Source organism: Aptenodytes forsteri, unplaced genomic scaffold, assembly GCF_000699145.1.
Source record: "Aptenodytes forsteri isolate BGI_AS27 unplaced genomic scaffold, ASM69914v1 Scaffold142, whole genome shotgun sequence".
NCBI classification, from domain to species: Eukaryota; Metazoa; Chordata; class Aves; order Sphenisciformes; family Spheniscidae; genus Aptenodytes; species Aptenodytes forsteri.
Window position 1 is genome coordinate 5,618,098 of NW_008794598.1, and position 12,277 is coordinate 5,630,374.

Below are 12,277 nucleotides of genomic sequence, written 5' to 3' on the forward strand. Positions count from 1 at the left end.
GGGGGGGGGGGCCCACACAAGGCCCCCCCCCCGAGCGGCGGTGCGGGGACATGCGAGGCCGGTCCCGGCCCCGCCGCCACCCCGGGATCGGGCTCTCGGGGGCCGTGGGCGTGCTGCCCGCTCTCCCCGTCCGGCCGCAGCGTCCCCGCGGCCGGGGTGGCAGAACCCGGCCGGGTGGAAGTCACGGAGCTCCTCTTCCTCCCCAAATCCACGCGAAGATCCCAATTTTTTTTTAAGCTCATTCTTCACTTTATCATCTTTTCCTGCAATCTCACAGCTTCCCGGTGGTGCTCGGCATCCCCCGGACCCCATCCCGCCAGCTCATCCCGCACTGCTGTTACTTCATCGCGGGCAAGCCGGTGTCTGAACTTTTCCCTTTTCTAGTAAAAGTGGCGATTCCAGCTGGGGACTCTTGACTAACAACCCTTTTTTTAAATTTTTTTCCCCCTGTTTTTTTTTTTTTCCGCAGAAGTCGCTGGCTGAGATGCTTTCCCGAGTTCCAGAGATAAGATAAATAATTTACTGGATGGAGGTCTCTGATTACTCACTCTATTAGCATTTAGAGCAAAGAGCTCCAGCCACCGGGAGCTGAATTATTCCAGACGAAGCCCATCTGGGCTCCTGCGTCCGAGCGAGACCGAGGAGTTCCCAGCATCCCACACATACTTGTGGGATGAATTGCTTGAAATCGAATGGGGTTTACTGGAAATGCTGGTGAGCTCCCGACTCCTTTAGTATTTCTTTTTTAAGAAAATAATAAAACACAACCAAAATGCAAACCCCAGAGTCGGCTACGGAGCTGCGGCTCAGCCCTTGCGTTGGCCGGGAAGGGCTTGCCACCACCGTTGCCTCTTTTAGATTTACCGAGAACACGGCACATCCTCTTTCAGGGGCTGAGACAACTAAAAAACTAAAAACTGAAAAACCTACGTTGGTTTTTACCCAGAAAGGGACATTTTTATTTGGGGAAAAGTGTGGAGAATCTGACGCAGCAGCCTTCATCCTTTTTTTTTTTTTTTTTTTTAATGTTAAATATATTATTGTTGTTATTTGGGGTGATGCAAGCTGAGGGTGGAGGAGAGGGGCGGGCAGCGCCTTTCTCCTGCCTTATTCCCACCCGACGCCTGGGCATATTTGGGACAACTGGTTCTGCCAGTCGGTGCTCAGCCATGGGACGAGGTGACTCAGCATCTGGCCCCAAACTCATTATCAAATTCTTTGCCGGGATGATGAAAGGTACGGAAGGGGCTGCCCTGGAAACCCAGGCTCTTTATTGACAAACAAAGCTCACCCCGGGAGCGGCAGGGCTTTCCTGGGGGCTGCCTTCCCCTGACCTCCTTGGGAGGTGCAGCCTTCTTCCTTGTTCTGCCCAAACCTGCTAATTAGTGTCGAAGGGAGCAGCGTGTCTTGCAACCCGGATGATCTGGGGCCAAATCATCCTTGTGCGTAAACCTGCCCAAATGCTAATTTCCCCGGGGGACTGAGTCAGCGGCCGCCTCTTCCTGCCGGCACGGAGGGGTTGCATCCCCTCTGGGTTGGGGAAAACCCCTTGTCTTGGAGGCGATGGGGAGACATTTCTCCATGCCCTGGCCGTGCGGAGCAGGGATGTGGCCCTGTTTCCCAGCCGTACCCATCTCTTCCCAGAATAACCCACCCAGACGCATCCCTGTTCCCCAAATGACCCCAAACCGGGGCGAGGAGCCACCTTTTCCCCCCAAGCCCATCCCACGTACTCACCCTTCCCCTGCCAGCCCGGGCGAGGCCATTGGGATGCGTCAGACATTCAAGCTAACATGAAACAAACCCCATCCTGCTTGCTACCAGCTTTGCCCTCGTTCTGTAGGGATCACCTCTTTTCCCAACCCTCTTCCTCCGGGATGAAAGCCGCCGAGGACGGCGGGTGCAGGAGAGCAGCCTGCGTCTTTTAGTGTGCCTTGCACTTGTGTGGACGCACGGATGTCCAAGCAGGACTGCAAGGTCCTGCCCCGACCGGGCAGCAGCATCCCTGACCCAGGCTGCCTCTTTCCACCCCTTGGTCAAACCCAGAGCTTGGCGTGAGCCCCTGGGGAGCAGTTTGCAGCTCACAGGGCTTGCAAGGAGGAAAAACCCAAGCGGGACCGTGCCCGGGGGGGAGAAGCAGGACCCCGGGGTGGCACATGGTGCTGGTGGCAGGCCTGCGGGAGAGGAGCTCCCAGCAGACATCAAAAGATCAGTTCTCGGCACTGCAAACAATCCCGGCAGCTTTCGGGCTCTTCAGCGGCATTCCAGTCTAACCGGGGCTGCCTTGCATGATAATCAGGCTTAATTACTGCTTTATCGCTTGATTGCTGTGCTGGGCCCTTGGAGCTGCAGTGTTGCTTTAGCAGTTTACTTTTTGTATTTCCTCCCCCTCGCCTTCCCCGCCAGCACAATTAGCAAATAGGTGAAAATAGGGAGGGCCAGGGCGATACCCAGCGGGGAGAGAGGGGCAATTTGCTGCCACGGAGTCCCTGGGGTGGAGGGGGAGCAGATTTGTAGCACGTGGAGGGTTAAAACTGAAGTTCCTGCCGGTGTCCTGCAGACAAAATAGCAAGGTCAATGCCAAGCCAGGAGCACAACCCCATATCAGCCCCATGAGCGTCCCCCTCCGGAGGGGACAGCATCCCTGGAGGAGGGAGGGGAGGATTGCGGGGCGATTAAAGCCGTGACACAGAAAGGCTGTGGTTTTCCTAGCCTGAGCTTTGAGTCATTGCGTGACCTTGGCTGCGTCTCCCGTGGCTCCCTCCGCTCGGGCTCGGCCGCCCGCAGAACCGGCTGGCCCAGGGCGTGGGGCGAAGCGGCAGCACGGACGGACCTGCTGGTCCTCGGGGAAAGTGTGAAACCTTCCTCAGTTGGACCAGCAAAGATGCTCCCACCTACACGCAGTGAGCAATCCTTGGCTGCACCGGCAAGGAAGCGGGCGCTGCCCTCGGCCAGGCAATGGGTGCTGCGGTTGGGACACCCCCAATGTGCCGTCACCCGCTTCAAGTCACCTCTACGGCAGCGAAAAGGCACCTTGGTGTCTCACTGGTGACTTTGGAAATGCAATAAAATGCGTGTGCATTCCCCAGCATCGTTGCGGTGCAAGTGACGGGCATCACCCTGCAGGATACGGCCAATCCCGGGGTGCACGGACGCTCTGGGGGGGCTGCAGAGGTGCTGGGGTCCCCCCAAATGTGGGTCGGGATCGTGGACGCCGGGAGCCAGCTCAGCCACAGGGTGCTGGCTGGGTGCTGCTTCCCATCCTCTCCCCGTCCTCCGGGTCCCGGGGGTCCCCCCAGACCCAGCTGAGACCCCAATGCAGCTGTGACAGCTTGGGAACCGCATGTCCCATCCTGGGCTGGAGTCACCCGAGGACAGGGCGGGGAAAGGCCCTCGCTGGTGTGCTGGAGCACCCCGAAACCCCTCTAAGGCAGCACCCGGTCCTGCGTCTTTGGGTGCCAATCCCCGCCGGTTTAGCAAGGTGATGGGACCCGCGGGCGGGGCAGGAGATGCAGAGGCCCATCCCGCTCCCCGGGGGAGGAGCAGGCGCGGGGATTTCTTCTTTTTATTAATTTTAAATTTGTGTGTGTGTTGGCTTTTAGCGCGGGCTTTTTGGGAGAGGTGTGCGGGGAGGCGGCAGCATGGCTAATCTGCTTTGTGAATGGAGCCGCACGGAGGGCGGCGGAGGGGATCGGGGAGGTGGAGGGAGCCACATATTTGGGATTCCTTCATCTGGGTGGGCTCCTTCTCCCCAGACTCTCAGGATGTGGGAAATGGAAGATGAAAGGAGCTGCATTTCCAGCCTCTCGGGTTACAATGTCTAAAGCAGAAAAGGGTGGTTGAAGGTGGGATGCTACAGGGAAACCTGGGTTGGGAAATGGCCCGGCGAGGTTGGGGCAGGGAAGGGGGCGGCTGGGGCCGAGCCGCTCGTGTTTCACATCACGTCAGGGCTGAGGAATTTCCTCTGCTCTGGGGGTGCCTCGCAGAGAAAAAGGGGGAGGCTTTAAGGTTAGCTGGGGATGAATAATAGCCAAGAGGCGAGGGATTAAAAATGTTACCCAGGGGCTGCTGTTTACAAGCAAACCCTCTTGCAGAGCGGAGGGGAAAGAGGGATGCATTGGGGCGATGGTGGGGACCCCGGGCCACGCACCGCCTGCATCCCGTCCCTGGCGAGCAGAGCGGGGCGATTGCCCCCGGCCCCTGCGTGGTTTCCTCCCCGAGAGCCCCTCCGCAGCGAGGTCCCAGCAGCCCGTCCCCTGCACGCATGGCGTGTCCTGGGGTGCCCGGCCTGGCTTCCCCTCCGTGTCCTCCCGTAGCCCCAGGAGCTTTCCCATCCCTCCCGTCCCCCTGAGTTACAGACGCCCTGATCATCCCTGTGCACAGGCAGGAAAATCCGCTTCTCCCAGAGGGTTTGTGCCACCCGCTGGGTGCCCGGGAAAGGGGCAGGGAGAGAGGGCACGAGCAGCAGGGAGCGGGCAGCCGGAGACACAGGGCTCTGTGCAGGGGGCATGGGCTGGGCGTCATGCCTGGGTGCGGGGTTTGTACCCTGTCGGGTGACAGGAGCAGCCCCTGGACCTGGGCATCGCCTGGTATCGTCCCACCACCTCCTGAGCCGGGGTCCAGGTTTTGTCCCAAAACACTTCATTTTCATTTCCCCTTTGTCGCTATTTTGGGTGATGCAAGGTCAAGGTGGGAAAGAGGGGAGGGAAATGCATTTCTCCTGTGTTATTCCCTATTATCCTCTGTCTTTGACATGACAGCTGGGAAGGGACCGTCGCAGGGTGGAAGTGCAGCCCTCAGGATGGGCCAAGGATGCTGCAGGGTCCGACCTGGCTGCCCGCCCTGGGCAACTGGGCTCCGCTTCACTGGGGTGTGTGCTAGGGACAGGCTGTTCTCCCTGATTTAGCCCAGGGAAACTGAGGCACGGAGGGGCCAAGGAGCCCCTGCGGGGCTGGAGGGGGGAGATGGGCTTATTCCACCCCAAAAAGGGGATGAAAGGGCAAAAAATGGTTTGCAAGTCAGGGAAGATGTGGATGGGATCAGCCCAGGTGCTGTTTAGAGGAGGCTGAGCGGGTGCACCTGCACCGTTGGCTGTGCAGGGGGAGACCCTGCACCCAGGCAAGACCCCTGACCATGCCTGGGGACTCAGGATCCGGCCCGGTGATACCGAAATACACTTACGGTAACACCGGTGACCAGCACCATGGGCCGGCAGCCTGGGTGGCATCACCTGGGGGGAAAGGACACAAAATAATAGCTACATCCAAGGCTCAGGGTGCCTGGGCACCCTCAGCCTGCCCTGGCAGAACGGGTTTCTTTCTGCAGAGTGTTTGCACCTTTTAAAGGTTATAAAAATTATTTTGGTGGCTGGTGGGGGACCAGAGGGGGCCCGGCTCTCCTCTTCCCCCTCCGCCCTGCAAAGCCCTGCCTATTCCCAGGTACATTCCTGGCATTGCTCCGGCCGGGAGTGCAGGGAGGGCGCTGACCCCCTGAGCATGGGAAAAATGTCTGTCTGCGTGCGGGAAAGGAGGTGCAAATAGTGCGGGGTGAGGAGGTCAGCTGGGAAATCCCTTTCATCTTTTCCCGGGCCTTTAGCCGACACGCGGCTGGGGAGCGCGTGGGGTGAGCGGGAGAGGGTTTTGTCTGCGGCTGGAAAAGGGGAGGCTCCCGGGAGGCTCCCGGGAGGCTGGACGCTGTTTCCAAGCTGGAGGAGGCTGAATTGCCACGTGGGGCAGATGGTGCGGAGATGGGATGGACAGGTCACAGCGGTGACCCCCGGGATATGCGATGGGCAATTAGGTTCGGCCTTCATCCCTTTGCGCAGCTCAGCGGGACGCTGGGACCCCCCACACCCCAGGGCAATGGGGGCGAAGGAGCACTGTACCCCATGCTCCGTGATGCCCGTGACGTGCAGGCGCTGGTGGCTCAGCCCCACTGGGGACACGGAGGTTCCTGGGCACCGGTCAGTACCGCAGCATTACCCTGGGGGGCTCTGGGTGCCGGAGGGAGCCAGGCCAGGGTCTTGCCCCCAGCCCGGAGAAATCCCGGTGGAAACCCAGCCCTGTCCCCACAAGGGCAGCCTGCAGACCGGGCTCTCCCCTCACTGGGTGCGGAGGTTCGGAGCAGTCCTGGTGCAAAGGCTGGGCCTGACGCTGCACCCGGGCTGTTGGGGCAGGCGCAGGCCCCTTGGTGAGAGCATAACAGAAGGCAGATCTCGCCCTCCCTGCCTGCTTGGCAAAAAAATCCCGAGTGGAGGAGGTGGAGGGAAGCCCCTGAGGAGCCCAGGAGATGTAGGGCCATCCCCTCCTCTGCCACAGACCCCCTGCGTGCCATCGGTCCGATCCCTCCATCTCTTTATCCCACCTGGACTATAATAAATCCCTCCCCATGAGTTGAACGCCGGCATCTCCCTCCCGGCAGACTCTGGGGAGCGCAGGACCGTCACCGCTGTCGCCTGCCCTTGTTGGTCAAAGGAGGAGTCCCAGCGCAGCCCTGCCCCATGCCAAGCCGGATCCAGCTTGGCTTCCAGGAATTGGGGCTGGGGCAAGTGGCCGTGGGTGACAGCTGGTGCCTTGTGTGGCATCTGCTTGTCCTAGGGTGCTCGGGTCCCGATGCACCCCTTTCCTAAAGCACCCATGTCCTGATGCACCTGGGTCCTGCTGTGCTGTGGGACTCTGGCTCTGTCCCGGGGGTTTCCTTCGCCTCTCCCCGGCTGCGCCACGGGACGAGGGCTTCTCCTGCCTGTACAAAGCAGATGGTAAAACACGGACTAACGAGATCAGAGATTAATCTGCACTTTGCTTCCAAATCGCATAATCATGTAATTATTCTCGGTATCGGGGTGGAGCAGGCTCCAGGCTCCGGTCCCTGCTCCCTCCTGGGGCACTTTGCATGGCAGGATGGTGGCAGGGGGGTTGGATCCTGCCCCGACGCTACTCTGGGGCCCTGTTAGTTTGGTGGGACTGCCCGACGTCCTGCTGCTTTGCCGGTCTCCGGCACCGTGTCCGGCAGGAGGTGGTGGGAGAGGACCCAGGCGTGCGGGAGCAGCAGTTCCCCCTCGCACCCCCTTGCCCTGCCGCGTCCCGGTTCAACCTTGCACCGGGGTTACCCGCCTTGTGCCGGGGCAGCCCAGCGGGAAACACATCTCTGAGCACCTTCCCACACCCCTGGCGCAGCCCAGGAGCAAACCCAGCCCGGTGACTCCCAGTTCCCACCAGTAAGAAGCACTGGGGTAGAACTGGGGCATTGCCGATGCGTGATGCTGTTCCGTGTCCCGCACAAGAGCCAGGCGGCCTTGGCACCGGCACCACGGCCAGCTTTTATGGGAGAGGAAGCGGGGGGAAATCTCGCGTTTTGGGTGGCGTGTGCGGCTGGCGGCCCCGAATTCCTGCGCGGCTGATGGCACGGCCCCGTTATCAGCACGCCCGGGCTGTTTGCTGGAAAAGGGCGGCAGCGGGGCTGGGTGACCCCACACTTCCTTCCTTTCCTGGAAGCCGCTCACTCCGAGCGTGACGCTGGCGCTCTGATAACCGGCTGCTTTCACAACACGCGCCGGCGAGCGCGGGGCCGGGGCCGGGTTCGCTCCCCGCTCTGCTGCTGTCCTTCCCACCCGGCTTGCATCACCCCGTGGGCACCTGCTTGCCCTGCCTCAGTTTCCCCACTCCGTAAAGGTGGAAACACAGCCCCGAGTGTTGCAAGCCCCAGCTGCTTGCAAGAAGAGCGAGAGTGCGGATGTGTTTCACTGCAAGGTGTAACGAAGTGTGTCGGGTCTCAGCCTCACTTCCCCCTCATCCAGCCACCTGAGTAGCAAGGGCTGTGCTGGAAACTCCCCTTTGCAAAAGTTGGAGGCAGGGGGATGAGGAGAAGGGGAGGTCCTTCATCTCCTTGGCAGCACCCAAGAAAGGGCTGGTGGGTCCCAGGGGCTGAACCATGGGGCTGAGCTTGTGGCCAGGCACCTGCTGGTCCCCTTGTCCCGTGGGGTGAATGTAGGACCTCAGTGCAAGTTGCAGGATGGGATGGGAGTGGGTTGGGGACTTTTCGGTGCCCCCCATGCCCAGAGCAGTGCAGCCGGTGGGTCCCGTTTGCACCGAGGGGCTGAGCGGTCCTGGCTGCCTTTGAAGCCGCCGGCAGTGGAAATGGCAGGCAGGGTCCTGCCTGAGTCAGGCAGCGTAATGGCCGGGCGCGTACCCGGCGCGGTCCCCTCCCTGCGTGGCGGCAGGTCCCTGCATGCCGCAGAAGCCAGCGCCGCGGGTCAGGGAGGGACGTGCGGGGCAGGCGAATCCGGCCAAGGGGGAAACTGAGGCAGCGATGGGGATGTCATGACCTGCCCGAACCCTCCTGGAAGGGGACACAGCAGCCCTGCCTGCTCCCTGGACACCGGTTTGCAGCTGCTGGGGTGCTCAGTGCTGGGCTGGTGTTAACAGGGTTCGGCTCTGGGCTTGGGGACCTGGCAGCGGCTGGGTGCTGGGTGCTCGCATTCCCCAAAACCCTGTTGGGATCCACTCTGTTGCCCGCAGCAATGCCCTGTGCAGGGACCAAGGCATCCCCCAGGGGATCACCACCCCCCCGACCCACCCGGCTTGGGGTCAGCGGCGAGGCCAGAGTGCCGGGGTCCTCCCTGTGAGGCCGTCATGGGGTCGAGCGCAGCTCCTTCGCCTTATCTGGGCCGTGTGAGGAGGAAGTTTGCAGGGTGGATTCCAGCGGGCAGGTAAACAGCGGCCAGATGGGACCCAGATACCTGCCAGGAGACACCCGCCAAGCCGGGTTTGCAGAGCCCGGCCACTTATTTGCTCTAGGGAGGGCTTTTCCCTCTGTTGGACGTCAGCAGCGGTGCTGGGACGTCACCCCGGCAGCCTCGCCGGGCTCCTCTGTCACCTTCCTGGCCAGGTGCCTGCATCCGGGGTGTGGGTGCTGCTGGCGGCACGGCAGGGCTGGGAGGCTGCGCTGCCCTCCACGCCACTGACCTGGGTACCGCTGCCTCATCTCCCATAGCCAGGGATCAGCGTGATGCCCAGGTCTCCTCCGCCGTGGCCAAAGGGGCTCAGGGACCCTTGGGTGCCTGGCAGTGCTGGGGTCGGGGTGGCAGGATGCACTGTCCTGGTCCCGCCGGACGCCTTTGCTGTGGAGTGAGGGGTGAGGGGCTGCTGCTGTCTCCCCCCATCTCGGGCGGAGGAGGTGGCTGGGCAGGGCTGGGCTGCTGGCAGCAGATGCCAGGCGTGCCCTGGCACACGTGTGGGTGCACCTCGCACCCAACCCCGGTCCGCAGCGCCGGCGGGATGCTCCCGGCCTCGGTTGCGAGATCCTCTCTTGGCTTATCCGGCTCGCCCTTCTCCCGCCACCCCCGGAAAGCCTGCACCCTTCCCTGCTCCAAGGAGGAAACTGAGGCACAGGGACGTGCAGGACCGAAGCGCGGACGTGGAGAGGAGCTGCCGTGGGGGGGAGGCCATCGGGCAGCCAGGGAGGGCTGAGCCTGGCACCAGGGCTGCCTGCACCAAGCATCACCCGTTTGTTGGACCACAGCACCCTCCATCCCAGGGTGCTGCTGCGTTACCCTAAGCCCCCGGGCTCTCTGCATCTCTCCCATCCAGTGGATGCTGCTGGGGCATTTCTTCTCCCAGGTCTCCATCTCTCCCCCCACCCTTTCCCTGTTCCCACAGCCCGGGTCCCTGGGGCGGGATGGCTCTGGGGCGCGATGCCCGCTGCGGCATCGCCCACATTTCCCTGCACTTTGTGCGGTGGTAAATAATGCAAAGCCCAGAGGGTTTCTCACTGCCATGGGGAGAGAACTCGCGGGATGCTGCTCCCTTCGCCTGCCAGGGCACGGAGGGGAAATGCTGGGTCGGGACCCCGTCGGCTGTCGGAGCGTGTGTTTACTGTGTCAGAAGGAGAAGCCGTAAATTTGCCTGGTTTAATTGAAAGCTGGTGCTGTGGGTTTGGCTTAATCCGCCCTCCTCCTCCTCCTCCATTAGATAACGTCTCGCTGAAACCACTTTGCAAACTCACGGCATTCCTGCGTGCTGAGCGCCGGGGCAGCCGGCAGGCCACGGCCACGATGGGTGCTCATGTGCTGCGGGGCCGCTTTGCTGCCACCAGCTCTGCTCCTCCGCGCTCATCCTGCCCCGGTCCCAGTCCTGGCTGGGAAGGGGTGCTACAGCAGTGAAGAGAACTGACCCACTCGTGACACGTAACCTGGATGGCAATGAGATGGGATGGCTGGGGGTGGTGGGATGCAGTGAGGTGCAGGGTTGTGTCCGGGGGGAGCACCCTGAGGGTCCCCAGGAGTGGATTCAAAGGGCTCAAATTGAAAAGACAAAAAGAAATATTTCAGGTGGGGGGAAATCCGAGCAGCAAATGGGTTGGGATGTGCCCAAAAAGAGCTGGGAGGGGGGGAGAAGCAATGGGAACCCTCTCGCCTCCGTGCATCACATCAGAGGGGTTGGCACTGCTTCCCCTTGCCCCGGCACAGGGAAATCGAGGCACAGAGCCAGGCAGGGCTTGGGGACCACCCAGGGTCACATTGGGGAGCCCCTTTCTCTTTGGGGTTCTGCTGAACTGGTGGCGGAAAAGGAGGAAACCCGCAAGTCGCAGAGAGGCCACTTTGGTGTCATGAATACCCACGTGGGCTCTCCATCACCTGTCCCCATCCTCGCCCAGGGCCACCCCAGGGGGGACCCTGCTGCCTCCCCCCTGCAGCTGTGGGGCCGAGGACCCCTGGCATCCGGCACGGGAGAAAGTTGGCTTTGCCAGAGGAGTTCAGGCAGAGGGCAGGGGCGGCGAGGGCTGTCGGGGTGTCCTCCAGCCGCCGCTGACCTGCGAGGAATGCTGTGAGTCACGGGGAAAGCATCCCCACGCCGCCAGCCCCTCGCCGTGCCTCCCAGCTGGTGACACAGCATGCCGGGGGACGGCGACTCGAGGCTGCGAGTCCTGCACCCTGGGTTTTGGGGTGAGCCGAGGGGGTATGGTGCCCCGGGACACCTCCGTTACATCCCACAGAGGTGCCCAGGGGAGATGCAGAGCCCACCCGGAGCGCACATCCAGCTGAGATGCTGGTGCTGTGGAGGTGACCATCAGCCCGGTGTCTGGGCGCAGGATGGGGCGGGCGGGCCAGGCACAGTCCCCAGCTCCAGAGAGGCCAGACATGAACTCAGCCTCTCCGAGCGGGGAGAGATGACGTGATGCTGGGAGGTCACTCAGGGCCGGGAAGCTGTCCCAGCCCAGTGCTCCGGGCTCTCCCGCTCAGCCACCTCCGTCCCCTCCGGCCGGTGGGAGGGAAGGGGGAGAGATGCTCCCTGAGGCGGCTCCCGCTCCGGTCCTTCCCCCGGGGAAGCCGGTGTTTTCGGCTTTATCACCTCGCCGCAGCTTCATGCCCGGTGTTGGAGAGGAGAGAAAGGTTTTTTTTCCCAGCGGTGCCTTATCGAAGTGCTGAGCCCCGGACGCTGCTTTGTTTCAGGTCGTGTTGCAAAATTAAAGAGGGAAATGGAGTTTGGGGGAAGAATTGCAAATTCCTGGAAGATTATCTGAGCGCGGCAGCTGCCCCCGGCACAGGGCGGTGGCATGGGGCCAGGACCCTGCCAGGAGCGAGCATGGAGCGGGAATCCCAGGAGGGGACAAACCCCAGAGCATCCCTCCGTAGGTGAGCACCCAGAGCCTGCCCGGCTGTGCCCTCGCAGCCTCCACGGCTGGATACATCCTGGACGGGGAGGACCGTGCTATGTTTTTGCAGATATCTCAGCCCTGGGCTTCTCTCGGGCACTGGGAGGATACTGGGAGGACTCCGGCTGCAGGTGGGAACGGCTGCAGGGAGGTGCCATGTTGTTGAGTGAGGCACCAGTGCCGGCCGCTTCCTCGAGAGCAGCCGCTGCTTTTGCTTTCGTGCAATAAAACGCACCGGGTTATTGAAGGGCCAAGCGTGAGACAGCAGGAACCTGTTTGCCACCTCCTGCCTGTCCCCAGCACCAGGGCAGGAGACCCAGGAGGTGACAGGGAAGGGGACAGCTGGGCAGCGGCTGGGTGCAGAAGGATGGTGACCTCTAGGGATGACAGTGGCATCACGAGGGACGTGCGGTCCCCTCCCAGCAGCCGGAGCTCATCTCCCCTGCCCGGGGCTTCTCTGGCTCCGAGATGCCACCCCAAGGGCCACTTCATCATCCCATCTCTCCTGTCCTACGCCACTGCTCATCTTCCCAGGAAGAGCAAAGACCCGATGCTCTTGTGACACCTAATGGCAATTACTGTTATCAGACCGAGTGCTCTCCCAGGAAGGCTTAGCTTGCCACGC

General features: G+C 61.9%; 1 protein-coding gene across 1 annotated transcript in view; it reads right to left on the reverse strand.

Moving 5' to 3' along the window:
- The window catches only part of PIM1 (Pim-1 proto-oncogene, serine/threonine kinase), a 9,254-nt gene extending 4,049 nt beyond the window's left edge, over positions 1–5,205 (reverse strand). Inside the window, exon 1 of the mRNA XM_019470334.1 lies at positions 5,182–5,205. Within this exon, the coding sequence (XP_019325879.1) occupies positions 5,182–5,205 (24 nt within the window). The remainder of the gene's footprint in view (positions 1–5,181) is intronic.
- Between the last annotated feature and the right edge of the window lie 7,072 nt (positions 5,206–12,277).